The 27,511-nt window shown below is 35.8% G+C and overlaps 2 protein-coding genes and 2 long non-coding RNA genes across 4 annotated transcripts; all 4 read right to left on the bottom strand.

Moving 5' to 3' along the window:
- Window positions 1-640: 640 nt before the first annotated feature.
- Window positions 641-9,088, bottom strand: LOC135641835 (mitogen-activated protein kinase 9-like). The gene is made up of 11 exons (XM_065157595.1): window positions 8,755-9,088; window positions 7,690-8,098; window positions 7,464-7,591; window positions 7,305-7,364; window positions 5,873-6,022; window positions 3,715-3,868; window positions 3,462-3,601; window positions 3,309-3,382; window positions 2,347-2,448; window positions 1,974-2,220; window positions 641-1,036 (listed from the first exon to the last, which is right to left on the bottom strand). Exons 1-11 carry the CDS (start codon window positions 8,770-8,772, stop codon window positions 962-964), a joined length of 1,557 nt encoding a protein of 518 aa, XP_065013667.1. The 5' UTR covers window positions 8,773-9,088; the 3' UTR covers window positions 641-961.
- Window positions 9,089-10,351: 1,263 nt separating this feature from the next.
- LOC135672312 (uncharacterized) lies at window positions 10,352-14,324 on the bottom strand. Its single transcript, XR_010512940.1, has 2 exons — window positions 14,129-14,324; window positions 10,352-10,568 (listed from the first exon to the last, which is right to left on the bottom strand). It is a non-coding gene; the product is annotated as an uncharacterized LOC135672312 (long non-coding RNA).
- A 614-nt stretch (window positions 14,325-14,938) lies between these two features.
- Window positions 14,939-15,743, bottom strand: LOC103980145 (uncharacterized). Its single transcript, XM_009396427.3, has one exon. The coding sequence runs from the start codon at window positions 15,518-15,520 to the stop codon at window positions 15,083-15,085; it is 438 nt and encodes a 145-aa protein (XP_009394702.2). The 5' UTR covers window positions 15,521-15,743; the 3' UTR covers window positions 14,939-15,082.
- A 10,872-nt stretch (window positions 15,744-26,615) lies between these two features.
- On the bottom strand, window positions 26,616-27,249 carry LOC135672311 (uncharacterized). The gene is made up of 2 exons (XR_010512939.1): window positions 27,048-27,249; window positions 26,616-26,921 (listed from the first exon to the last, which is right to left on the bottom strand). It is a non-coding gene; the product is annotated as an uncharacterized LOC135672311 (long non-coding RNA).
- Window positions 27,250-27,511: the final 262 nt, after the last annotated feature.

Below are 27,511 nucleotides of genomic sequence, written 5' to 3'. Positions count from 1 at the left end.
AATGCAGGAAAAAGCCTCTTTTAGCACACACTATTAGGATTGCCAAATGCGCCAATCTCAGAGCATATAAGCGATGATCTATCTTAACACACCTCTTGCAGCGATTTGAACTGATGAAGAGAGAGTACTAAATATGTTTTGAAGCCATCTTTAGAAAATGTTTTATTTATTTTTGGGTGTCAACTACAGTACTTGGTGCAGTTCATTAATCCTGATTTGAAGCTGTTTTATGCGAAATTAATCACTCTATATAAGTATTATTAATTCCTTAATGAACAGTTTGGTCATCCAAGAAGCAGTTTTCTTGAGATGACATTTAGCAGATGTATTATTGCATGGTTAATACAATTTGGTCAGCTAAATAGTGCCTAAATCTAATCAAAATTTGCTGTTAACTGATGCCGCTGTCTTGAACTAAAAAAAAGTACTTCAAAAATGGAAAAAAAGAAATAGCTCAGATGTCACAAATGAGAAGTAAAGAAATTCACAGTTAGCAAACTATGTATTAAAAGGTTGGAGTGATTAATATAAAACAACCATAATTGCTCTCATCACACCTTTCTTTAGAACTTTATTTTTGGAGAATCACAACCTCCAAATCAACATTGCATCAAAAATTTAAATCAGCCTACTACTGAGCTTAGGAGGAACCAAACGGACCAGTCAATCAAATCAAATTAATTGAAAGCCTTATAACATCTTTTTTCTGAGTGCTACAAGCGGTTTAGATCATAATAGAAATGCTGATTTCCAGCAATAATGTTAACAGAATACAGTTGAAAAAATAAGTGGGTGAATACAGTTGAAAAATCAGATTCTGGGCTGGCTGAGTCAGCCCTGTAAGAGATAATAGCAGGGTGGTTGTCATCAACACTGTGCTCTGATCCGATCTGAACTTTGAGTTAAGGGGCTTGTGCGGCACATGTCGACAGCATTCTCGCAATTCTCCAAAGAAGATTTTTCAAGAATGTAACTGGGTGAATTTGTGGGACAAACCATCAACCGCCCGATCCATTGTTTCAGTAGCTGATTCCTCCTGAAAATGTAGATTCATTATGCAAATAATTTCTTATAATAGCAGTAAACCACATGCTAATCTCATTACTCTTGAATAAGCCTTCTCTTTCGGTGCACATGTCAACATGAATCTAGCTTCCTAGTGAATGCAGTTAATGTTGAATCAGCTTTCTTGCCCAAAAAAAAAAATGTTGAATCGGCTTTCTCTGAGAAATTTAGCTTCCAGCTCACATGTCAACACTAATTTTGCTAGCATCTTCATGAAATTTAAAAGCTCTAAACTCTAAGATGAACATAATGATGCTGTTGGAAGTAAACAAGACAATCAAATTTAAATAGCCACCTCTCCAGTATGCAGTCTGGTGACATATATAATGGTATGTAGTTTTAGGGATGTGATCCACGGAACTACACAATACAAGATAAGTCGTCAAAACATGAAAAGAGCCTAATATTGTTAAGAAATGAACACTAAGCTACTCGAGTACATTTAAGGATGCCAGACTCCTTCGAGTGTCATGACTGCCTGATCCGATGGAGGAGGTGGGCTTAGAGAAAGCCCAGTCTTCCAACCAATCCATGTATTTTCATTTTCACGGTAACAATGTAGACCGTCAAAAAATTCCCTCATGATGCAAACCCTTTGCCATCATCTCTCTCTATTTGTTCCAACCCATCAGATAATATCATTTAAGAGGTTAGGGAGCAGAAGAGACCTTTTGTGAACCTCAGATAAAGTAAAATATTTGGATCACATATCTAATTAATGAGCAGGAGAAAATAAAAAGGCATTTCTATTCCTGCACTGACTAGGAAAAGTTGTTTGGTTAGACCTGTTTGGAACAGTAGAATCCCTGATGAAACTAAAACCACATTCATTTAATAAACGTTATCTAAAGACTTCTACTAATTCTGCCAATAAGTAGATGCAGTAATAAATGTCATTGTGCACTTACTTCTTGATCCTTCTTCTGCTTGACAACAACACACTTGGAAGCACTGATGCTTTCACTCTTCAACAAGCTACGTGCACTGTATTTTGACTTGCTTAGTCCATCAGTGACCGATGCATGATCTGGCCCCTCACCTTGCTGTGACCTAGTAGGGCTTTCAAGGGCACTGCGAACAAGAGATTCAACACTACGCCCTTCAAATTCATTCTGTTGGTCAGGATTGCTATCTTTATTTGCACCAATCCTCTCCCTAGAAAAATGAAAAAGCATGCATAAAAAACATGCAAAAAAGTCAAAATTTACATGTCACCATATTATTATACTTCAAAGAAATTCAGAGGAAGAGCCAATAGAATGATTTTCTTAACCTGGTTACCTTGGCAAAGAAGCATGTTGCCGTAGGAGTGGAGTGCTTCGCTCACCTTTACTAGAGTGCTCTTCCAGATGAGCAAATTGGCGCTTGAAGCGGTCAACTCCACTGATAGAAAAGTAATTGGTTTAGGTAAATTCAATATGATCCAAAACATCTCCATCATTATTAGTTACGACATGAGTATTCTCAAGGAAAAAATGTTTTATCTGAAAACAGTGAAACATACTTACATGACTACAGTTAGAGTTTTATTTTTCCAAATTAAAATATAGAACTAGCAATAACCATACAGTTTATGTTACATGGAAACCACCGATATGCTCATGGCAAAATTTGGACACTATGGCACACACAACTGTTGATAGGGCATGAACACAAACATTTGAATGTGCATCAGTCACTTAAAACTCAATGTTATATAAGACAGGCAGATTTTAAGATTGAATATATCTTAACTGCTTCAGCCAAATTAAAATATGTAAAAGGCGAAATAAAAAAAGAAACCACAACAATTTGGACACCATGGCACAAACAACTGTTGATAAGGCATGCAAACACACATTTGGATGTGCATCTGTCACTTGGAACTTGATGTTATATAAGAAGGCAAGTTCAAAATTGAAATATATCTTAACTGCTTTGGCCAATGTAAAATATGTGTAAGGTGAAATCAAAAAAGAAACCACAGATCCTTGCCTCTCCTATCACAATGCAAACTAGTGCAGTAGCAGCCTTGTGTGCATGTCCAAGTGCCAGATCCTTGTTCCAAGAAATCTAATAATGGATGCACAAAAAGCATACCTACAATGAAACCATCTGAACGTAGAACATATTGAGTAGAGAAGCATTGTCATTAAATAATGTTTTTTTTTCATGGAACAACAAAATTACTTTGAGCATCATAATGATCATTAGATATATTCAGCATATGCGATTCGTAAAATTTTAGATTCATAATAACTAACCTAGGATACATAAAGCTAGCTTGATCTCCACCACGTAAATACTCCTGCAGCATCTGAGGATGATACTCCAAGATCTGTTTGATGTAAAAACAATTCACTGTTAGTGGAACAATAATTCATGTCACTAACAGAGCTACATTTTTGCAGTTGTACCTCTCGATAAATTAACTCTCGAACATCATCTTTTGTCAATTTCCTCCTTTCAAACTCAAACTCAAGTTTTGAGATAGGTTGTGTTGAAGGTTCACGGTCAACATTTGCCAAACCTCGAAAATAAGGATCACTTAGTGTCTGAATAGATTAAAACAAAGAAGAATCAGAATACTTCTATAAAGTTCCATTCAAACCATAAGAACAATTGTGAACTTATTTGGAAATAGGTCATCAAGGTTACTGAATCCTATCTCTTCAGCAGTAGGCCGATCTTTAGGATCAAATGCAAGTAGGCGCTCAAGTAGACGGAGAGCCAAAGGATCTACACCAGGAAACTTCTGAGTGAACGGGATGGGTGGTTTCTTCCGCATATTACTTAAATATCTTCTAGCCTTCTCATTTCGGATCTGCATTGTTAAACAACAATAACAATTAGAGATCCAAAAAGCAGATCTATATCTTTCCCCACAGAATGAGAATGTGTACATAGAATTCTGGGCAAGAGCAACCCTTATATATGAAAGGCTTTAAGTTTTAAAATGCTAAGTTCATTTGGGACGATTAAAAACGGATGGCCAAGTGTACAAGGATCCCGTCAATGCTGGATTATATAGGGTCAATGCAATGTAATAAATTTCAATACTCGTAAAAAGTAATAGCATATTTTGTCTTGGTCCTTATTTGCTATCGTTCTAAAATTCTGTTGGGAATTAAAATTTGAAAGCAGACCACTATAAATTAAATAACTAATAACAATTTGCTTTGGCTTAAAGCCTTAAAAAAATATGTTCATATCCATATAATCATCATAACTGTTTACCTTATATCAGATCATTTCAGCCTCATAATTGATTAGCTGACTCCTAGCTAATCATTAAACAGGCTTGTTCATAACAATTTCCTCTGGCTTATAGCCTTACAAAGATATGTTCATATCCATGCAATCATCATAACTGCTTACCTTATATGAGATCATTTCAGCCTAATGAATTATTAGCTCACTCCTAGCTAAGCAGCAAACAGGCTTGTTAATTGTAGCAGGCTTGTTAATATTCAACTTCCACATGCCTCTATGACGTATACTATAAGCATTTCAAAATATATTTGATCTACATCTTAGATTTAACTTACCTGGATCTTCATCTCATATATACCTGGAACAAATATATCACAACCAGCAAACAAAGTTTATGTACCCCCCACCTGAAAATTTACTAGACACATCCTTTGTTCACATAATTATTTTTAACACAAAGAAGATGGAGCTCCTCTTATCTTTCAAATTGATATTTGTTCCTCTAAAAGGATCAACTAGACTAATAGGTGGTTCCATAAATATTTGGAATGTTTAAGGACCAAGAATAACCTCATAATTAGTATAATCCACGTATTCACATACAAGAACATGTTTTGAGATAGAATCACATTAACATATAAAGTTAGTGGTGAAAATATCAAGCTGATGATAACCAATTTGGTCTAAGAAGATAACAAAAAGAATATATTAAATATGATTTTAAAAGCATATAACAAATTCCTTCTTCAGAATTAAGGTAAATGAGATAACCTTGTCATGCGTAGCAATACTCCTTGAATACCATAAGAACTTTAAATTATCATCTTTATTTTAAATATGGAGTACATCCCATTAGGTAATTCTATCAATAGAAGACTTCCGAATCAATTTACAGAAGTAAATGCATCTCTTTGGGATCACCAAGATCATTCAATGGCTAAAATGTGCTGAACACATATGTGTCTAAAAAAGTTCAGATTGGCAGGGACTCTAGCATCTGACCTATTTGTAATACAACTAGATAGTTCACAGCAATGTCATGCCTAGGCAGTGAATTAGGGAACCATGTAGCTGGTTTATGGAATCCAAGTTCATGAAAGACACTTTGAGCTTAGACTATTAACATGCGGTAGACTAGACGTCAGGCAGGATCACTATCTTCAGAAGCTTACTTATTAAGATATCCGTATGCTTCATTAGAAAGAAAAAAATATGATAAGACTGTATGAACTCTTTATCAACATATTCAATAAAAATGAAAGGGCACGATAGTATATAATAAGAAGCTCTGTAATGCAATAAAGTAGTTACACAACATATATACGCACCACATTTCCATGTACATTACTTTCATTGACAATATATAAATGCTGAGAATAAAACATTTTTCTTATTTAGTCTCTATTAGATGAATGAGTTATTTTGCAAGCCAATTTGTTAACAAACTATTTTCTTATATACTTTAAATTTTCTACCAAAGGTATGGGATCCTTAAAGAAAAGGAAACTGATGGAGAAGAATAATATAGAATATGGTAACAATAAAAGCAAGGATTGTAGGTTTTCCAGGAAATCTAGTTGATGCCTGATAACACCAAGATAAAGAAAGGACAAACCCTCGCAATAGATTCAGCTGAAGGTGTGCCGAACAAATCAGTCATGAGATCCAACTGATGCACGACATTCTTTCCCGGAAATATAGGTTTCCCTGTTAGCATTTCTGCAAATATGCATCCTATGCTCCAAATATCAATCGCGGGTGTGTACTGCAGATATTAAAAATTGTAGATCATAATCAGTAACGAGAAAGTATAATTCATTTGGATAATCATAAAAGTAACACTTTGTAGTGGTGAAATGTTTTTTACAAACCAAGAAGGTGATGTTGCAGGAATCAAAAAGTTACTTACCGACAAGCTGAGTTCAATTTCAGCTAAGAAACAAGGTGAAAATCCCTTCATACTAAACCTAAAATATAATATAACTAAACACCAACCTTATATTTGTGGATTGAAGTACAAGAAGCACATTATGAACACTGTACTAGCAATGTCCAGCTTCACTAGTAAGTATATCCACTAAATTATTTTGCTTAGATAGGTCCATCTTGTGGTGGATGTCACAGCATTCTTTGTTCTACCAAGGTCATCTAATCCATTGTCACAAATTACAAGGTCTTGATGACTCAGCTCTGAACGGGATGATATTTTCTAAAATCTAAATAATAAAGCATATATACTTAAGTTCCATCAAAGGTTTTCAGATGACAAAGGCATGCTTTAGTAAAAGAAAGCTTCAAGGCCAACGGCAAAAGGATATGTAGAAGAAACCTAGCAATTGTTCGGATGACATCTAAAGAGGCTTTAGCATAAAGTGGAAATAACCATGGAAAGTTAGCTCAAACAAAAATTCCAGATTAATAAGTGATAAATTTTAATCTCAGCTTTATGATTGATGGCTGATCTGGATAGTTTTCATTTCAATTCTTCGACTAAACGAGGTAGCAGGAGGGTTAATAGACCTCATAAACTTGGTTGCACTTTAGCAAGAGGGTTTAAAAAGTATAACTGCTTATATAACAAAGTTAACATAAATTGCTGAAAGACTGAAACTTTTGCAGAATGAGAACATATTTTTAATTTGAAGTAGACCAACATTATCAACTTTGCCTTCTTACAATTAATATCAGATTTAGATGACATGGAATAGGATCAATCATATAGCAGTACAAAATTTCGCATCAGAACAACAAAATCTTTTCAGACGCTTCTGGTATTTTCTTGATTTCAAAGTGGCATTGGCTTTACACATTATAATGTCACTTTTTCCTTGGTGGGCCTTCATATTTAATGGTCCTCAGATGTTAAAGTGAATCAACTTGACGCATCAGTTGTCTACAAAACATGTCTGATTGAGGACAGTCATTTCGCATCTTTAAGCTTTCAGTGACTAACTCTGGAAGCTACACATTATGCATCATAGGTTCGATGAAAAGAATAATATAACATAGATTTCAGATATGAGATCAGAAATGGCAAAACATCATACTTTAGAGAAAAATGAGCCACATAATTCAGGAGCACGATACCACCTTGTTGCTACATAGTCCTAAGGAAAAGAAAGAAACAAAATTATCAGCATAACAAGAGTGATTAAACAACATTACCGCCCTGACAGTTTTGGATTAGAAAAAAAAAATGTACATACAGTCCAAAATATAGCAGATGGAGCATCATTGAAAGCTACTCGGGCAAGGCCAAAATCACATATTTTCAGCTTGCAATCTGCATTGGCAAGGATGTTTTTTGGCTTCAGATCTCGATGAAAAACATTTGCTGCATATTAAGAAAAAAGAAGAAAGAAGATAAGAATGATGTTTGAACTATAACCCAAATGTAGGGTGACAATAAATGAAATCAGCAATGGTTTTAACCTGCATGGATATACTTAAGAGCTCGAAGAAGTTGGTATAAGAAGAACTGATGATGTTCAGGTGTGAGATCATCATTTGCCTTTATAACCTGATGAAGGTCTGACTCCATCAACTCGAAAACGACATAAATATCTTTGAATTCCCTTCGAGATGGAGGGAGCATTATATGTTTGATTTCTACAATGTCAGGGTGGCGGAGCAGCCTCAGCAGCTTGATCTCTCTTAAAATGCGAGTGGCATCAGAAATATGTTCAAAGACATCATTGATCTTCTTTATTGCCACCTTCTCTCCAGTATGGGTGTCGATTGCAGCCCCGACTACCCCATAGCTTCCTTTTCCAATGACCTCTTGTATATGGTAACGGCTTGCTTCACCATACTCCGTAAAGAATTCATTCTCTAGCATACCCTAAATGAATCGTATGGATTGAAAGGCTAAACTTGATAAGAGAAATTGAATGAAGAGAGATAAAAGGCATAACTAGAATAATTGCAAAAGAAGATTGTAAAAGAAAAGGGCAGTTTAGTTGTGAACTGCCAACAAGTTAATATAAAACAATTTACAGGTTAATTGAATAAAAAACGAAGAAAGAATATAAAACAAAATCAATCTTTGCAAGGCATTTGGCAGATGTCAAACAATTACAGGTTAATTGAATCGTAATAGAAAACACATAAGATATTCGTGAATACAGTAATCTGGAAAGAGAAAGAGAGCCCAAAAAAGTTCAATCCATCCCACCTATAATATCTTCACAAACAGGTCAAGAACTACATTCTTGAAAGAAACATGTTCAGCTGTAACAGAGGAAAATATTCTTGAACGAGAGAACCTAAAGCAATAGAAAACTAAATAAAATTCAATCCAAACTTCTTCATGTTCTTAATAATGGAAAAAGGGAAGATCTGCATTCAAAAAAGTGCATTGAAAAACAAGGAGTTGGATGGCGGTATACTGAAGAACAGAAGCAATTACTTAAGAAAAAATAACGAATTTGTTATCGATTATATGGAAGAAGATTTTAACTTTACAGCTAAATTAGAAAGGGGGACAAATTAACAGACCTTCCTTTGAGGTTCCATGGCGACTTCTTCTCTCCTCTGGGCAACAACGATGAACCTGAGGCCAAAGAACCCAAACTCCTCCTAGTTACCTACAAACAGCTCCTCCTCCTCGACTATCGGATCGCGTTCTTTCGTTAAAGATGAGAAACTGACGACGCAGCGGAAATGGCGCGTAAACAAGCGACGGAGTCTATCCACGAGGCGCCATCTCCCCATATAAAGGCGACGGTACCGCAGCTGCAGGTACGAGGGAACGTGGGCGGCCAACGCGGCATCGCCGGCTTTACTCTCTCCCGCCCCCGCGGGCGAGAGAAGACGAGAAATCCGACCGCTAGGACATGAAACTTACAACTACTAACCTCCACTGTGATATATATATATATATATATATATATATATATATATATATATATATATATATATATATATATATATATATATATATATATATATATATATATATATATATATATATATATATATATCTCTCCTTAAACAGTCTGTAAATAACATATTTATTTTTACAAATATTCAATACGATATTTATCCTTAGTTTATTAACGTATATATAGAAAAACCCAAGTTAACCGATACTAACCATGGTAATTTGGTTAAGTTAAATATACAATATGTAAAATAATTTTAATACCCTAACATTATGATGAGTTTTTAAAGAATGTTAAACTAAAATTTAGGAGGATACATAAAAACTTACAAACTCATTGGAATTGGAGACTTTGCTTAAATATTATTTAATTGAAAGCCAGAAATTAACATTGTTAAAGTTTTTTTGTTTGGATCACTTCCATTTTCCAAAAACCCATTCCATGGCATCAGAATAGCTGATACCCACGTGAATTTTCTTTTACATTCATTAATTCTCTCTATATTTTTTTAATCTTAAATCTTACTCGCCGATAAGTAAAGGGTGGATGAATTTTGGCGTGAAACTTTCACATGCATTTCCCGCAAAATCTCAATTTTACATTTATCTCAAAATTTTGATAACGCTTATTTAATTAACTACCTAATTTATTGATTGAAAATAAGTTATTTTGTTGTTAAGATTATGTGTTTAAGATTCTAGAAAATTAGACAATAAACTTTGCAATTTTGATACATTTAATTAAAAATTAAAAAAAAATAAAGCATATATATTTAAACATTCACTCATGAATGTAGTACACAAGTCTCCTGTCAATATGAGATTTAAGAAGATTCATGATTTAGAACTTAATCATCTATAGGTCATAATGAAGTAATCTTACTGTTATATTAAAATTTGCTCGACTTCAATCCATGTAGGTAATCTAATTTTTGGCTGAATAATTTGTAGCCCTGATAAAGAAAAACGTATTTTTAGCCCTTACCCTAATGAGGCAACTGATGAGGAAATTGTGTCACTTATGTGATGTTAGCACCACTAGAATTTCTACGGAGAATGGTATAACTGTAACATATGATGTTTGATTATTTATGGCTTATGCTTCTTATACACCAATATCAAGTATTGGCATTGATGTATGGCATTAGTGGTAACCATGTTTTAACAGGGGGAATTATCTACTGCTACTTCCTTGCCACCACTATGTTGGCATGAGGTATAGGAATATATTTATCAATTCTGCAAGAGATGACAGTGATAGATGAGTTGTTAAGAAATGTTCCAGCTTATAAAAGTCTACCACTGGGCCCAGATGGAGTAATATGTCACCTCCTATATAAATCACCTCAGAAACATATTTACCCAATCACAGTGTTTAAGGCCAATCACTTCTTCAATAAAATCTTTCTGGATCCTAATAGTTGTGTCCCTGCAAGACAAGTGTGAATCATTAGTCCACATAAAAAAGCTCACAACCCATGTCTCAGGACACTAATCATTTAAAGTTCAATATTGCATATGGTTATGTTCAAGTTCACAACATCAACAGAGAATTGCCTCCAGATGTTAATTTTTGGTCAAGCTATCATTCTGCAGTCTAATGAATCTGAAAGTTTGTATATTTGATAATCCAGCATCTTTACTTGGTTCTCTCATATTTACCAACCTGTGAGAAAGTAATCAAGCCAAATCAAGTTCATGGTAGTAGTAGTAGTAGTAACGAGTCCTCAGCAATATTCCTCAACTTGCTTCCCTTATTTAACATCATATTCAACAGATGAGACGATTAGCGAAATCAGATCTAGGCAACAAAATAATATATCATCAGGCTTCATCATCAAATCTTAGACTTGATATGTTTTAGTGAAAATTTTCACCTTAAGACAGAATCATGAACACCGTCTTTGAAGTTGTTTGTATGTGGTGAAAGGAAGTAAATGCAATACCAAAAACAGAGTCAAGTGTGGGTCTAGATTCAAATCGATTATAAGTCTTTATAGAATGACATTCAGTTTGAATTGCTTTTTAATGTTTTAATTGGATAAGTTGTGGTTGTTAATTTTGGGAACATCTTGCAAGAATTATCTTATTTAAAAACAAATAGAAAGTAATTAAATCTCTACAGAACCATATATTGGTCTGCTTATGTTAGTACTGTCTTAGTTCCATATTTTGCCAACACTTGATACACCAAAAACATAAAGAGAAAACACAAATAAGAACTTGCCAAAGCAGGGAAAAAATAAAAAAGGAAGAAACCTTTGTTATATGTGAGAATCTAAAACAGAAAAGAAAAGAAAAAATATTCTTTAACAAGATAATCGTTCCAGCCTTTGCATGTCCCAACTTGGATGGATCTGTGAGAAGAAGTCATCAAGAACAGAAGTGGTGGCTCGGCAGATACACGGAGATTGCCAGTGCTGCCATAGGAGAGATCAAGAAGATAAAAAGGGATATATAGATGGCTTTAGCTTGGCTGATATTTATATCATTGCAGATCCCAGACAAATTCAATCTTGTAAGTTATTAGTTGCCATCTTAATTTGCAAGTCCTAAATACGAGTCAAATGGTGTTTAAAAGGGTTCATTTTCGGGTAGGTAACACAGCTAAGACTGAAGAAAAACTAATTACAATGATTTACATCCCCAGTTTGTAAATATCAGTGGTTTTGGTTAAATTACTAATTAAAAGGGCGCTAAATTACTATAATACACATCCGATTTAATTTTTTCCTAAAATTGCAAGCATCATTTGGTTTACCCAGATTCTTCCCCTTTCTAGTTTGTGTGGGCAAAACTCCGATTCATCAAATTGTATATCATGCTTTATCTACTTGTTATGTAATCTTGTGACACAGTATAGCCATATAATAAAGATAAAGATCTGAACAAATTTATATGATTTTTTCAAAATTGTAAATGTTTGAAACATTGTATAACAAGTTAAAATTCATAATATACAAGAAACAAATGGCATTTGGTACTAAAAGGAGGCATAGTTTGGATAAAAAGTCATAAAGTAAAAAGTAAGAAAACGATCAATTATTTTTGCGTCATTGCCCAATTAATCAAGAATGGTTATGACAACTAATTCGTATCACGAATCAACAAAATGCTTGATATTTATATCATCTATGAACTAACAAACTAGATAATATCATATGAACCACGAACTAGATATATATCTGAAAAAGAAAATTACGGATGATTTGGTCTGACACCAAATTTGTTTTCAAAGTAAAATCAGACTGAGAATTTCAAGGTCAAAGCCAATTCCAAAAGAATTGTCCCACCTACCCAGGAAAGGTGCGTTGACCTCATCCATCTTTTCCAAAGCCACTAGCCATGAGCATCTCCCTTCCTTCTTACATGAGTACCATAAACCAAGCTACTCACTTAATTTTGAGAGCTATTGTCTCTCTCTACATGTGCTTCCTCCAAATGGAAATAAAGATAAGGTTCCTTAAAGGGAGTTAAATTGGACTTTTTAAATTTGTAGCCTTGTCTCCAAATCTTTCCACTTAAAGAGTAAATAAGGTTACTCCCATTCATCATAGGTCTCAGATGTGGAGCCTGCATCTTCCATTATGCAGTATAATATGCAGTACCTTATATATGTCCTAAACATGTCTATATATGTTAATGTAATTTACCTGGAATCACTAATCATAGGACTATTCATTCGTGATCAGCATATAACAATGATATTTCTTGTTCGTTGTATCAAGCAATATATTCATTTATCTATAAGTTTCTCATTTGATATACGATCTTTGCTTACAACTTACTGATCCCAAAGCTGTAGAATAGATCAATAGACAGTCTTAAATTTTAAAAAGGTTCTTTCTTTGCTTGTGACCCATCTGTTCTATGGAAAAGGATGCATGGAAATTTTAGTTTTACCTTTGCTGTTTCAGGTCACTAGATTTCTTGGATGATTTTGCAGAAGAATTTTGATGATGACATTACATTTCTTTTTACTAAGGAACAAACAAGAGCTGCATGATCAGGTCAAATGAAAATTGGTTTTAAAAGAAGCGCTAACTTCCATGGAGAAGAGAAATATCCAAGAGACAATCATTATAGGGTTGTAGACTGCTGTACACAGAGGCAGCGATCTCCTCCGATAAAAGTGAAATCATGGACAAAGGAACAAAAAACAATGACAAATGTCTCAGATCAAACACAGGTAACTAGGAGAAGAATTATGTAGATTAATTTCACCATATGAATTTTTATATCAGCCATGTTTAATGGGTTTCTACCTTTGATATTGAAGGTTCCAAAGGGGCCTTCTGACAAAACTACAGATTAAACACTGAGGTCAGGACGTGATGTAGAACCCACATTTTTGCAACAAAAGAAGTAAGAGTTTATCAAGGGTGCTGCATCTGCTGCTGGAAAATACAACAGAATATATAAGGTTTTCTCAATTCTTTTCAGAATAATGTATATGTTGCCAACAGGTGGATCTACTAATTTAACAATTAAAAATAGATAATCTTTCCCTTTCGTATGAGACATTTTACTTCTCCTTTAATCTACCAAATCTACCTAATAAGAAGATCACATATGAAGCTGTAAATGGTATATCTCTTGTTGAAAGAAATATCAAATCAGAAAGCATCCAGACTCTGCAGTCTAGTCCCTTAGGTTTTAATTACCTAATAATAAGATTTTCTTCATCGACACTATGAAAACTTCATGTGCAATATTTCTCCAAACGCTCAATACATTAGATCGAAAGACTTCTGCTAATAGTTTTCGCTAAATTTAAACTCAATAAAATATCAAATAACACTTATGCCGAACGAATAAAAGCATAAATCATCAATAATGTATAGGAGAATGTAAATAATCAAACTGATAAACAACAAAGGACAAGAAAAACCTAACAAGAACGGCAACCAAAAAAATGCGCACCCATGATGAACAATCACGCTAATCCTGTGAAGGAAAAAGCAATTAGCAGTCGAACTCTTTCTTTACCTTCAAGCAGAACAACGGGTTCAAGAGGAGATCGTGAAAAGGGTCGCCGGCGAGCTCCTCCAGCTCGAAGGTAGTGAATGATGGGGAGCTGTCATTCTGTTTGGCTCCATTCGCTCAGCCACGCCCATCGTCACAGTCGAACTCCATCGCTGCCGGAGCAGACGGACGGAGGAGGAGGAGGAGGAGGGAGATTCCTCGGAGGTTCGAAAAAGGAATTAGGTTATAAATAACAGCCGTTATACAAACCGTTGCCACGACGATCGCAGCTGGACGTGTACTATTTTTCTGACATGTAACAATAACGGTTTGAGCTAATTGAATTATTACTGAATATTTATCGAGTAATTTGATTGTACATTTAAATATTATTTTCAATCATTTTTCTTTCACGCTAATTCTATAATCGAGTTGTCTAATAATAATATAAAATATCTTTTTTGATGTTATTAAATGACACCTGTAACAGAAAAAGTAAAGTTTTCACGAACTATTTTCTAATCAAAATGAAGAGTATCGAAGATCCATCCTGATGACTCATGTTCATGATCTAATTTTGAGCAATCAAATTGATGTTTGTATATGTGAGCACATATATTTATATGTTTAAGCACAACCTCAATGTGACATTGTATTATAAAGAATAAAGTCCCCATCGATGCTAACATTGTAAAGGGATTTGGTCAACCCTTTCATATTCACAGGTACACGCGATTGCCGTAATCCATCGGTCATCAACCACGACCGTCTTCACTTCACCATGGTTTCTTCGTTACAGGTATCTAATAGAGAATAAGGCACAAAAAGACGAACTCGATGAAAACCTACGCACTCCTTCGATCATTTGCACAGTAAAACATACTTCCAAACAAAGAACCAATCACACCGCAAGCAGAGACAAAAGAAAAAGGAGGGAGTTGAGATGAAGCCAGCATAACATAGAGGGATGAAGGATGTTCATGGAAGAGAGAATTCTTCTTCGTCTTCTTCTTCGTGGAAGGCGAAGGAAGTCATCGGGGTCCGGAGCGGCGTCCGCGGCGACGACAGCTGCCTCCCGGAACTGTCGTAGTGTATCGCCCCTGAGAAGTCGAGCGGCTGACACTTCTCCCCCATGAGTATCGTCTTCTGCCACACGCCGCCCGCCTCCTCTTCCTCTTCGCCGCCGACATGTCTCTTCTTGTCGTCAGTGATTCTCTTGTTGCTGAGGAAGGGGATCAAGCTGGCTCCGCGGTGGAGGAAGGGCGCACCGCCACGCCCACCATCCTTCCTCGTGCCGACGGCGGTTAGCTTCGAGAGGCTTGGGTGCGACCGAAGCCTCCTCGCCACATGCGACACCTGCTTCTTGCACGTCTCCATGAGAGCCGACATGGTGTGGAAGAGATCGCCGATCGCCATGATCGCGCGAGAGCAGTGCAAGCGGTTGGTTCTCCTTTAAAGGGTGATATGCTGTTATACTTTTGTGCCACAGATAAGGGGGGCGACGGTGACCAGACTCTTTGACTTGGCTAGCTTTTGAGAACAGTATTCTTCTTCATGGTATATATGTGTACATATCTAATAATTGTATGTGAAATTTCTTTGTCTATATTATAATGCTACAGATGATCAGGTGTGTGTTGCAGAATTGTATGTGCAATGATAATGAAACTTGTACATAATTACGTGTTCCAAGTTCAAATAGCCATATTTACATTACTCAATTTTTTTTTTTTTTTGTGAATATGTTGGTTAAAATACACTTATTATCTTATAAAACTCCATCTTAAGTATGAAATTTGAGGAAAAAACATGCACATATGATTCAATTGAATTGGGTGTGTGGCGAAGGATGGATGGGAGTCGACATAGTGGAAGATGATGGATATCCATCAAGCAACGGTGGCCACACGGTGGCGCACTCAAGTCTTTGGTAGGACCCGAGTCCAATAAAAAATCTGCAGCCTCCTTTGAACTCCATCTCCATTCGTGGAAACGATTGCTTGCTTTCTTGATTGTTTTCTTCCCCATTCGGGTTCAGCTTGTTCCCAATATAAAATCTGCGGCCATCTTTGAACTCCATCTCCGTTTGTGTCAACGATTGCTAGATTCTTGATTGTTTTCTTCTTCTCTTGGGTTCAGCTTCTTCCTTTACTTCTTTCTCAAAGAGTCAACGGTCGCAAATAACTTGTCTAGCAGGGCGGAAGTCACGGAGGTTTGATCCATTCAACGAGTTGACTTGAGAAGTCTTCCAATTAAGTGGAACCCCAAATCTAGTGTAGATCTGAAAATTCTTGGAATGTTGTTCCCTTGGATTTGGGAACAGAGGATCCTTGGGATGAGAAAGGCAGGGAACAGAACCGAATCATGGTGTTTCTTGTGGTCTAAAGATGAACAGATCCAATGTTTTCATCTTCTCCTTTTATTGTTATCATCAATTGCAATATGACAATGCTACCATATAATTTTATGACAGTAGTGTAATTGGAGGCAGAAGAACTGTGGCAATGATGTCTTTCTTTTTCATAGAACATGAAATTATTTGTTTCGCTGTCTAGCCAAATTATCTCTCTCTCTCACGACACAGTTTCCATCACAGAAGGGTAGCTTTGCTTGGGATTAGTTCTTCAAAGGGACAACACAAAGCACCTACCTGTTTGCTGAGCTGCTGATACTTGTTAGTTCTGTTGTCTTTAACTATGGATCATCCATTCTTATATCTTAGATTCTGCAAGCGTAACTTTTTAGAGCAAGTTTTCCATCATCATCATCAGCATCAATTCTAGCTCAAGACCAAAGCTCTCAACATGCACATGAATCCATCTGCTAGTAATAGTACTTCATGTCAGAGTCCACAACTGACTCAGACTCATGGAGACAGGGATAAGACATCCTCCCCTATTGCGAGGTCAAGGTACGGTCTCTCCAACTGTAGCTCTCTGCTTTAAAGCGACATAAAGGAAGACACAAATGAGCCCTAAGTTTGACAGGTGCAAATCAATCTCAACTCTGTGAATATTCTCCCCTGTGAGGAGAGTTAAGAGCAATGCAAATTGTCCAAGGCAGCCATTGCTAATGTTACAGCAGTTATCGAAGTCTTAGCTACTACATGACGAGTGTAAGTGATGCATTCTTAGCATCAAATCCTTCCTTTAGACTTAGAATGCGTCCCTTACATCCATCTTCACCCAGAGGGAAAGAAAACTACAGACATTGAGAGATAGAAACACACAGAAAATATATGCCACCTAGAGATATCGGACCACGAACCTCAATTCCCCACAGTGCAACGTGAATCTCCCAAGAGCCCTGCTAGGGTGGGAAGTAGAGCAAAGGAGACGGCAGCTGCACAGCTTTCGAACCACCACTTCGTTTGTCTTCACGAGCTTGATTTCTTCATATGGATACGAGATGATGCTTTATGCAGCATCTGTATCCACCACCAGGATCACCAAACTTTGGCCAGTAAACCTTAGCCTCCATGAGGTGGAGAGGCAGCTGAACTAAGAGGAGGAAGCAGCACAGCTCAAGTTCAGCTAAAGAGCAAGGGGAGGAACGGTGTTAGGCAGGTGACAAAGTAAAGAAGATATATAAAGGAATGAATGAGAGAGAGAGAGGAATGGTGTTAGGCTTTGTTTTGGATCATAGTGTGTGGATTTTTAAGGATTCTTGGGTTGGGGGTGGGGAGCATGTCTGTGGGGAATGCAAACGCACTTGCTCGGCTTCCAAAGCAAGTTGGTAGAAGAGGAGAGAGAGAGAGAGAGAATATGTATGTGGGAAATAGTATCTTAAAAGGAACTAAACTAAACCATGAAAGGGAAGACATAATGGGACTTGTGTTGACTGAACAACTAAGATTCACCCACCTTTCCATTCTGCTCAGGCTGTTGATTTGCTTCATGCATGGCTCAGTATGGTGATAGCTAATCTCGGGCGATGAGCTGCCTTTTCCCTTTCAGAACAATCTCCAGTGTAATTATGGGCAATGAGTTGTTAATTATGTGATGCTATAGTAGTACTACAGAGAAACTTGAGATTCTACTCGAGTGAGTGCCACACAACTGTCCCTTCAGAGTTGCATGACAACTCCGGTGTCTATTATATACCTTATTTGCAGAAGAGAAGAAATGCAGTAAGATTTTGTGACCTGGACTCTGCATAATTGCCATGCAAGAAGACCTTATCCTGAAAATTTAAATGCTAAACAAGGCAACAAAAAGCAAGAAAAGGAAAACAAAAAAGAAAAAGGCCAAAGATTCAGCATCTAATCAAACAGATGTAAGACAAGAGATACAATCTTATGTTCACTGTGAGGCCCACCCTGGTCTCTTCTGCACATAAAGCATGCAGTCCTAGGAGTGTATGCATTGCATACAAGCCGTAGCACTGTGGCTGGAAGGATAAGTCCCTATCTGAGGACAAAAAGACTTGGACTAGTGGTCGAATTGAGAGATTCTCCCCCTCCCTTTGTTCGATGGTCTCCACCAGCACAATCTCATGCATGGCATGGCATGGCATGGCATCGCTCCTTTTAATACACCTTTGCCCACCCTTCACGTCATGGGCACGCATCGTTCACGTCAAAAATGGAGTCAAGAAGAAGTAGTGATGAAAGTTCAAGGAAGAAGGGGTGGGGGAAATGTGTAATGTAGTCGATCATTGGGTATTGACAGGGGGCCCCAACCGGAGGAGGAGGCCTTTGGAAGCGCGCCACGTGTTGCGGGGTGCCGTGCCGCGGGGGCGACATGGAGCGGCGCGTGGGCGCTCGCGTCGATGGGCGGTGGGGATCGGTGCGCACGTCCTCCGCCCTCGCCCGACGGTGGTGGCGACCACTCACTACACTCCCCCCTAAGCCGGCCCAGATGAGCAATTTATTTTTATTTTTTTAATTAAGCCTTCCATCCAAATATTATTAATATTTGATTTTTACCGTACTCCAACTTCTGAACAATGATATTAATATTATTAATATTTTTACCGTATTTCAAATAATATTCTTATGAACAATGATATACAAAAATTAAATTATGTATCATTATAATATTTTCAAATAGTATTTTTATGGAGGTATTAAGCATATTATAATCTTATTAAAAAATAATATAACTTATATAGTAGTCAACCAGTTGGCCTTATAGACTGGATCAAGACCAATACCAAGACAGAAATTTTTTGATCTATCTTATAAAGACATTTTGGGAACACATGGAAAGATGAATCATTGACGGAGAAAAATAAAAATGAGAGTAACAATAGAGAAAAGTCTAAAATGAGATATTTTTCTTGAGAATTTATCTAATAAATATATATTTATTATTTACTAAAAATTCTAAAAATAATTGATAATTAAACTTATTCGGCACCCTCCATCACAATTAAACATATTTATGTAAGAAATTACTTTTACATTTCATACCAAGAACAAGAAAAAAAATTAAAAAAATAAGTGGGACAGAAATAAGAGAAAGGAAGAATTAAAAAATATATATATCTATTATTTATTATATATTAATTAATTCGTATGGAGTTTAGGTTTGACGATCCATCAATCTGATGGAAGAATTATGATTTTTTTCTATGATAAACATAATTTTAAAAAATAATATATTTTTATTATAAATTTAAAGTATCTAAAATAAAAAGTTAAAATAAAAAGATGATTGTTCGGAAGTTTTCACATCACGAAGTGTGGACAAACCGCAACAGAGAACACTTGCTGTCAATTATCTTTGTTTCCTTCTCTCACCGATCATCGTTTGTTTTCTACATCATAGTTGTGATCAAGGTATGCAATATCGTATCATATCGGTATTTCGAGATTGACTCGGTATGGCATAATATCATATGTATCATATCGATATAGTACTATAGCACGATCCGTCCGGTAATGGACGGTCCGCGTACTGATAACCTATCGGATCAATATGTACCGCTCATATCGAACGGTATGATTCAGTATGGCAGATCTTGGTTGTGGTAACCCTGCTTTTTCTCAACAAACAACAAGAGAATGAGAGAACGAAAAAGAAAGAAAAAGAAGAGAAATAAAAAGAGAGAAGGAGATTGAAACGGTAGAAGTCTGAAATGGATACTCAGAGAGTAAAAATAAAAATAGGTATACTTAAGAAGAGGAGACTTAAATTATACTTAAAATTAAGAAAGATATATATTAAAAATCAAGTGAATATATATATATATATATAATATTTTTTAAAAATATTATATTATATTGCCTGCCTTAAAATGTGGTTCTACTAAAACATACATAAATTGTGAGCTTTTGAAGTCTTAAATCAGGACGCCATTAATTAAAAGCTTTTGATAGCCTTAGGTTTCAAGCGACTCTATCGAGGAACTCCTTGTATTTGGAATCAAAAGCATGCACTCAACTGTTCCATATATGTATGATCTGATGCGCTCAACTCATTTAGCAGAATCATTTTTATTTTCCTAGGAGAACATCCTTTGTGAATTGATAACACATCAGGAAACATTTATTAGAATCACCGAACATGAAACACTACAATCGATACACCCTTTTGGAGAGAGAGAAGCAACATCAACACGACGGTGTAGTCTTCAACAAAGCATGAAATATATTGGTGCAGTACATGATCGATGGGCAGCAGCACGGCTTCAGGGATTGTTGAAGGGAGGGTCAGGGTGATGGTTGGCGTCTGGCGCCGGCGGTGTCAAAGGAGACACCCTTGCAAGGCCGTAGATGACACCTTCGGGTTGCACCGTAGCCCCATCTCGACCTGAACGAACACATGGGCAACATCAACATTTTGAGGAGGACTTCCATCGAATACGTGGAGGATATCGCCATGAATATGATGAACCATGATACGCAATGCATGTTGCAGAATGAGAAAGATACCAACCTTTCTCTCGCACGCCATGGGTGGGCGTCTCCCGGGAGCTCGTGGTGGTCATGGAAGCGAAGAGAAGCCCGAGGACAAGAAATACGATGGTGGGAGAAGAAAGCTTCATGCTTGAGAACCTGTGGAACCGCGCTTGATTTGTGTGCTTTGGTGATGGAAACGCTTTGGCCCTTTTTCTGGTGGTGTGGTTTCCGTGATGCGCTAGGAAATGAAATGGTAAGAATAAATACTACTTTTCCTGCCCAATTAAAGAAGAAGAATTCTTCACCTTCTTCTATTAGCTTTTAAGATGTGCTTTGGTGTCTAATGGTGAATTTTAACTTTATTCTGTTTACACTTTTTCTAATTTAGGAAGTTATACATTATGATTGTGTGATATGTTAGACAGCTCGAAATTAATCAGATTTCGATTTTTGAACTGATAGAGAACTCTAATGTCAAGAATGAAGTGGTTCGATAAAGTCTCCAGCAAAGACTTAAAGATTATTCTGATGCTTAAATCGATAGATAAATCTAAAATTTTAAAAAGTAAAACGATTATTGTATGTTGAAATTAGCTCGAGAAAGACATATATGACTTTCTATTAAACGAGGGATGACCATCAAAACTAAATGAATAAATGAAGATGATAGTTTAAAACGTGAAATAGTATAATAAGTTGATTATTATGTGTACGTGAAAAAAAATTATGTAATTAGTCAAGTTGCTTGTAAATTATATAAAAAAATTTGTTGGCAAATATCATTACCTTAGAATAATATATTCTTATAAAAGGTAATAGTATTAAGGACAATATCCTCTAATTGAGGAGATTTATGAGTCTTTATTTGATTCTAAATATATAAAAAAAAACCCTTATATTAACGTTTGGAAAAGGCTTATAACATACTTTCTTGTATTGTTATGGTTTGTCTTATTAATGTGGTACCTTGATTTTTATGAAAAAAAATAGTGAATGGACTAGATAAGGAGATCTTTTATCCTTACCTTCTTATTTTGATTGTTAAATTCTGATATAATTTTTTTTTTAAAAGTTTATGAGAATACGAGGATCAGTGGTTGTTTCATGCTAATGAATCTCGTGACACACTTTTTTAAAGTCTTTTAAATATGATGTATGTTAAATCTTATATTTTGATGATGAAATCAATTGATAAATTTATGATCTAATCTATGTTTTAAGTGACACAGGACTGTCTTTTGATCAGATGATCAGAAAACATAAATCGATTAAAGTAGGAAGAATCGAACATTGGGTCAAACTGAACATGTCAGAAGATTGGATATCGACCGAAGGATCGATCGACGTGTCGACAGAAGGACTTCATGTCGTGAGTTCAGGCATCGGGCCGAAGGATCGAACATTGCGCCAAGGAGATCGAAAGTTGCAGGGGTCAACATGCCAATTGGGTAATTCGTCGAAGGATCGGATGAAGCGTCGGATGAACCAATGACATGTCGGACAATATAAAATTCATGCTTGTAATCAATTATGTTTAGATCAAGTTAGTTTAGAGTCTAATTGAATCAGTTTTGGGGTGTAACCATGCCAACTCAATTAGGGGCTCATTGGGCGTGAATTGAGACTATTTTGGGCCAAAGTGGAAGGCTCATTCGGTCATCCAAGATTAGGTAGAACTACCTCTGAGCTAGAAAAGTTAAGAGCATACTTTTTCTAATTGTCGGGAAGTAGTATCGTCAGACTGGACAGTGGTACCGCCCAAACATAATCTCTCGGACTATGTCAGACGGTGGTACAATCAGACTGAGCAATGATACTATATAGTGTCAGTGTTACAGGCGGTGGTACTCTCAGGACTCGAAAAACTCGAGATAAGATATTTTTTGACTCCATTTTTTAAGTCATTTAGGTCTATAAATACACAAACTATTCTTTCTTAGAGTAGTAATGAATTTGAGTAGAAAATGGGGGAAAATATACTTGAGAAAAAAAAAAAGTTAGTAATCTCTCTAAAGTTAGTGAGTATCTTCTTCCTAGAGTTAGAATGTTTAAGTAAGATCTAAAAAAAAGATGTGTAAAAGTTTTATCAGGAGTCTGTCAGAGAAGGAGTTGTAAGGGTAGTAGATTTTGTATTTTAGTATTTAAATCTTGCTGCATATAGGTTAAAGTTTTCACCAAAAATATGAATACATTTTCACTTGAAAAAAATAATTATAAATTAATTATTACTTATTTTTAATTCCATTTGTTCCATTGGTCCACTTTGATACTAATGATCATAACCCAATTTGATAAGATAATTAACTAATTAAACTATTTGGCCAAAATGCTTGGGTCTATGCTTTTTATCCACTTTTAACATGGGAGTAAACCAAGGTGTTACATGAGGAAATATATTCAACAATCCAATACTATCCATCAAGTTTTGGATCCATGAGATCTTCTACTTGCCATTATTCACCTTCTTCTGTGAGCTTTTAGGATGTCCCTTGGTGTCTAATGGGGAAATTTGATTGTATCTCTAATTAAGGAAGTTTGGAATTGTTATGATATATTATAATTGTCTGATATGGCAGATAGTTCAAAATTAATCCTAGTCCGATGTTTGAACCTATAGCAAACCAAAGGGTTAATATAAAATTGGTTCAACAAGTTCTCCAACAAAACTAAATTAAAATCTCTGAAATGTATGTCACTAGAATGAGTGTGTATGTTAAAACTACATTAAGAATGACACTTCAAACATTTAAAGTGGGTTTTTTTTGTAATAATTTAAAACGCGGGAAAGTCCGATGAATCGTTAGACATTATGATTATCATTGTGACTTACGTTAATAAGATAGAGAGTACAATCCATATATTGGACTGGATACTCGAGATGGTACCATAATGATCGATTAACGTATCATACTAACAAAGTATCTAACATGACACGACATGATACTAGATCACCAATATATACTAGATCGAGAAAGAAATATAACTTTCTTAATTTTACAATAAATTTCAAACCTTTTTTGGTCGATTAATATTAAATAGTGGATCACCATCAAAACTAAGTAAATAAATGAAGGTTATCGTAATGTGAAAATATTATAATAAGTTGATTGTTATGTGTAGGAGAAAAAATTTTATGCAATGTCACTTATAAAATGTTAGTCAATGTGCTTGTAAATTACATAAAAACATTGTTGCCTAGTCTTATTGCCTTAGAATAATATATTATTATAGAAGGTATAACTCATAAAATTTATCAGTACTCGAACTTCTCATAGCTTCACTCTTACTATTCCTTACAACCATAGTATTTATTTATAATGGAATCAATTTCATGGGGAAGGTATGTCTTTTTGGGCTTTTATGATTTTCTTTTTTCAAAATTCTCTTGATAAGATACTAAAATAATTTCTCGGATTAGATAGATGCATAGTATGTATCAGTCTACGTGGCATATCTTTGCCAAAAAGGTTCCAACACAAACTACCTTACCAACCTCGGTGAAGTTTCAGGTATTTTTACAAATAATGACATGTAAAAAAATCAATTTTTATACCATTATAATATTTTAAATAAGGTTATGGTGTTTTGATGGAGGTACCAAAAAATATTGCCATACGATTCAAAAATAATATAAGTTGTATTGCAGTAAACTAGTTCACTTTATCTTATCATGGGCATTTTGGAAACACATGGAATGATAAGGCATTGATGGGGAAAAATAAAATTGAGGGTACCAATCTAGAAAAGGTATGTTTTGTTTTCTCAAAAAATTGGCTCAAAACATACTTTATAAAAAATATATGACAATTAAATATATTCAGCACCCTCTTTTATGTTAGGATTAAATCGACGCTAAGATGGATAAATTAGTACTTTTGATAAAAATATCGATTTTAAAAAATATTTATTCGATGAAAACAATAATGAAAGCATGATTGACTTACGTCATTGTCATGATTTATTCGATAATGATTTATTTGATGAAAATAATAATGATTTATTCGATGAAAACAATAATGAACTAAGTAATTAACTTAAAATGTAATAGCAATGAATTGTAGAAAAAAAGTGCAAACAGGATTTATAATGGTTCGATTGTCGTGACCTACATCCACTCTCGATTCCTCCTCTGTTAAGGCCACCGACATTCATTAACGGTCTTCTTTCAATGGGTGAAGACCAATTACCCTTTTATAACTCTTTTTCATTTTCACAAGTTTAGGAGATAACCTTTACAAGCCTCACACATCTCTTATACTAAACTTGAAACTTAAAAAGGAGGAGGATACTTGGTACTTTTTCAGCTCAGAATAACAACCCATTTTTGCTATGTTTTTTTGCTTATCCATGCAGGAATAGCTAGGATATTTATAGGCTACAAATGACTTTAAAAATAGAGCAAAAAAAAGTCTCATCCTAGGTTTCTCATGTTCTAACGGTACCACTATCATTACTGGGCGGTACCACCTCCTGACAGATTGATAACTAGCGATACCACCACTTGTCAGTCTGATGGTACCATCGCCTGACATAGTCTTGAAGACTGTTTGGGCGGTACCACCGTCGAGACAACCTGTCAAGTCGTAGGCGGTGCCACCGCCTAGGCCTACTAAGGGTTGCTGCATGAGCCTCACTTCGCTCAAAATAGCTCCAACTCAGGCCCAATGGGCCCTTAACTAAGTTGGAATTATTTCATCCCAATACCGATTCAATTAGACCTAAACTAACTCGATCTAAACACAATTGATTACAAACGCGAATCCTATGTAGTCCGACATGTTATTAGTTCATTCGATGCTTTGTTCGATCTTTCGGTGCATCGTCCTCTCCTTCAATGTATTACCTAATCGATATGTTGACTCCTGCAACTTTCAATCTCCTTGGCACAATGTTCGATCCTCTGGTCTGATGTCCGAATTCATGGCACGAAGTCCTTCTCTCGGTTCATCGACCAATCATTCAACTCAACGTCCAATCTCCTGACATGTTTCACTTCGGCCCAACGTTTGATTCTTCCTACATCAATCAATTTGCATTTCCTCGATCGAGGTTAGTCAATCAAAACACTGATTAGATTATAACTTTATTAATTGGTTTCGTCATCAAAATCTAACACGTGGTAAAAAATAAGAAAACGAAAGAATAAAAAATATATACCTATTTATTATTTTATAATTTTTTAATAATAAAAAATGATAAAAATATCAAGGCATAATAAAGAATATCAACGAGTGTTTGGTATAAATGGACTGACGTGATAGGCAAAATATACTATTTATTTCGAAGACATATAGACAATTCTGACGAATGCTAGGTTTTAAATTTGAAGGGAGAAGATAATTGAATTAGAAGATCATGTTGTTCACGTTTCATCAAGCTTTTTTTAAATTTTATGTATATATATATATATATATATATATATATATATATATATATATATATATATATATATAATGTTTTATTGAAAATTATATTGCATGCAGTGCAATGTGGTATTACTAAAACGTACATAAATTGATAGCTTTTGATAGCGTTTGCTTTCAAGCGACTGTATCGAGGAACTTGTACTTGGAATTAGATGCGTGCACTCAACTCTTCCATGTATGTATGATCAGATGCACTCAACTCATTTAGCAGAATCATTTGTATTTTCCTGGGAGAACTTCCTTTGTGAACCGATAACACATCACAAAACAATTACTGGAATCACCGAACATTTCCATCAATACACCCTTCTAGAGAGAGAGAGAGAGAGAGAGAGAGAAAGCGAGAAGCAGCATCAGCACAACGATGTAGTCTTCAACAAAGCATGAAATATTGGTGCAGTGCATGATCGATGGGCAGCATGGCTTCAGGGATTGTTGAAGGGAGGGTCAGGGTGATGGTTGGCTTTTGGCGCCGGTGGTGTAAAAGTAGAAGCCCTTGCAAGGCCGAAGACGACGCCTTGGGATTGCACCGTAGCCCCATCTCTGCCTGAACACATGAACAACATCAACATTTTGAGCAGGACTTCCATCGAATACGTGGAGTATCGATATCCCCATGCATATAATGAACCATGATGAGCGATGCATGTTGCAGATTGAGAAAGAGACCAACCTTTCTCTCGCACGCCATGGGTGGGCGTCTCCCGACAGCTCGTGGTGGCCATGGAAGCGAAGAGAAGCCCGAGGACAAGAAAGATGATGGTGGGAGAAGAAAGCTTCATGCTTGAGAAACTGGAAACGCTATTAGTTTCGGTGATGCCCCAGGATTTGACATGTTACGAATATATACTACTTTCGCTAACGTTGCTTGCCCAATTAAAGAAGAATTCACCTACCTCTGTTATAATATTTTGAATAGGGTTATGGTGTTTTGATAGAGGTACCAAAAAATACTGTAATACTATTCATAAATAATATAAACTGGTTCGCTTGATGAACTGATCAAATAGAAAGGCACAAGCTTTTTGGTCTGTTGGGCATTTTGGAAACACATAGAATGATGGGGCATTGATTGGGAAAAATATTTTATATAAAATAAATGATAGTTAAACATAATTCAGCACCCTCTTTAAACAT

The sequence above is a fragment of the Musa acuminata genome, chromosome BXJ1-4 (assembly GCF_036884655.1).
Source record: "Musa acuminata AAA Group cultivar baxijiao chromosome BXJ1-4, Cavendish_Baxijiao_AAA, whole genome shotgun sequence".
Taxonomy (NCBI): domain Eukaryota; kingdom Viridiplantae; phylum Streptophyta; class Magnoliopsida; order Zingiberales; family Musaceae; genus Musa; species Musa acuminata.
Note: the sequence above shows the minus strand (reverse complement) of the source record. Positions and strands in the feature narration are given on the sequence as shown.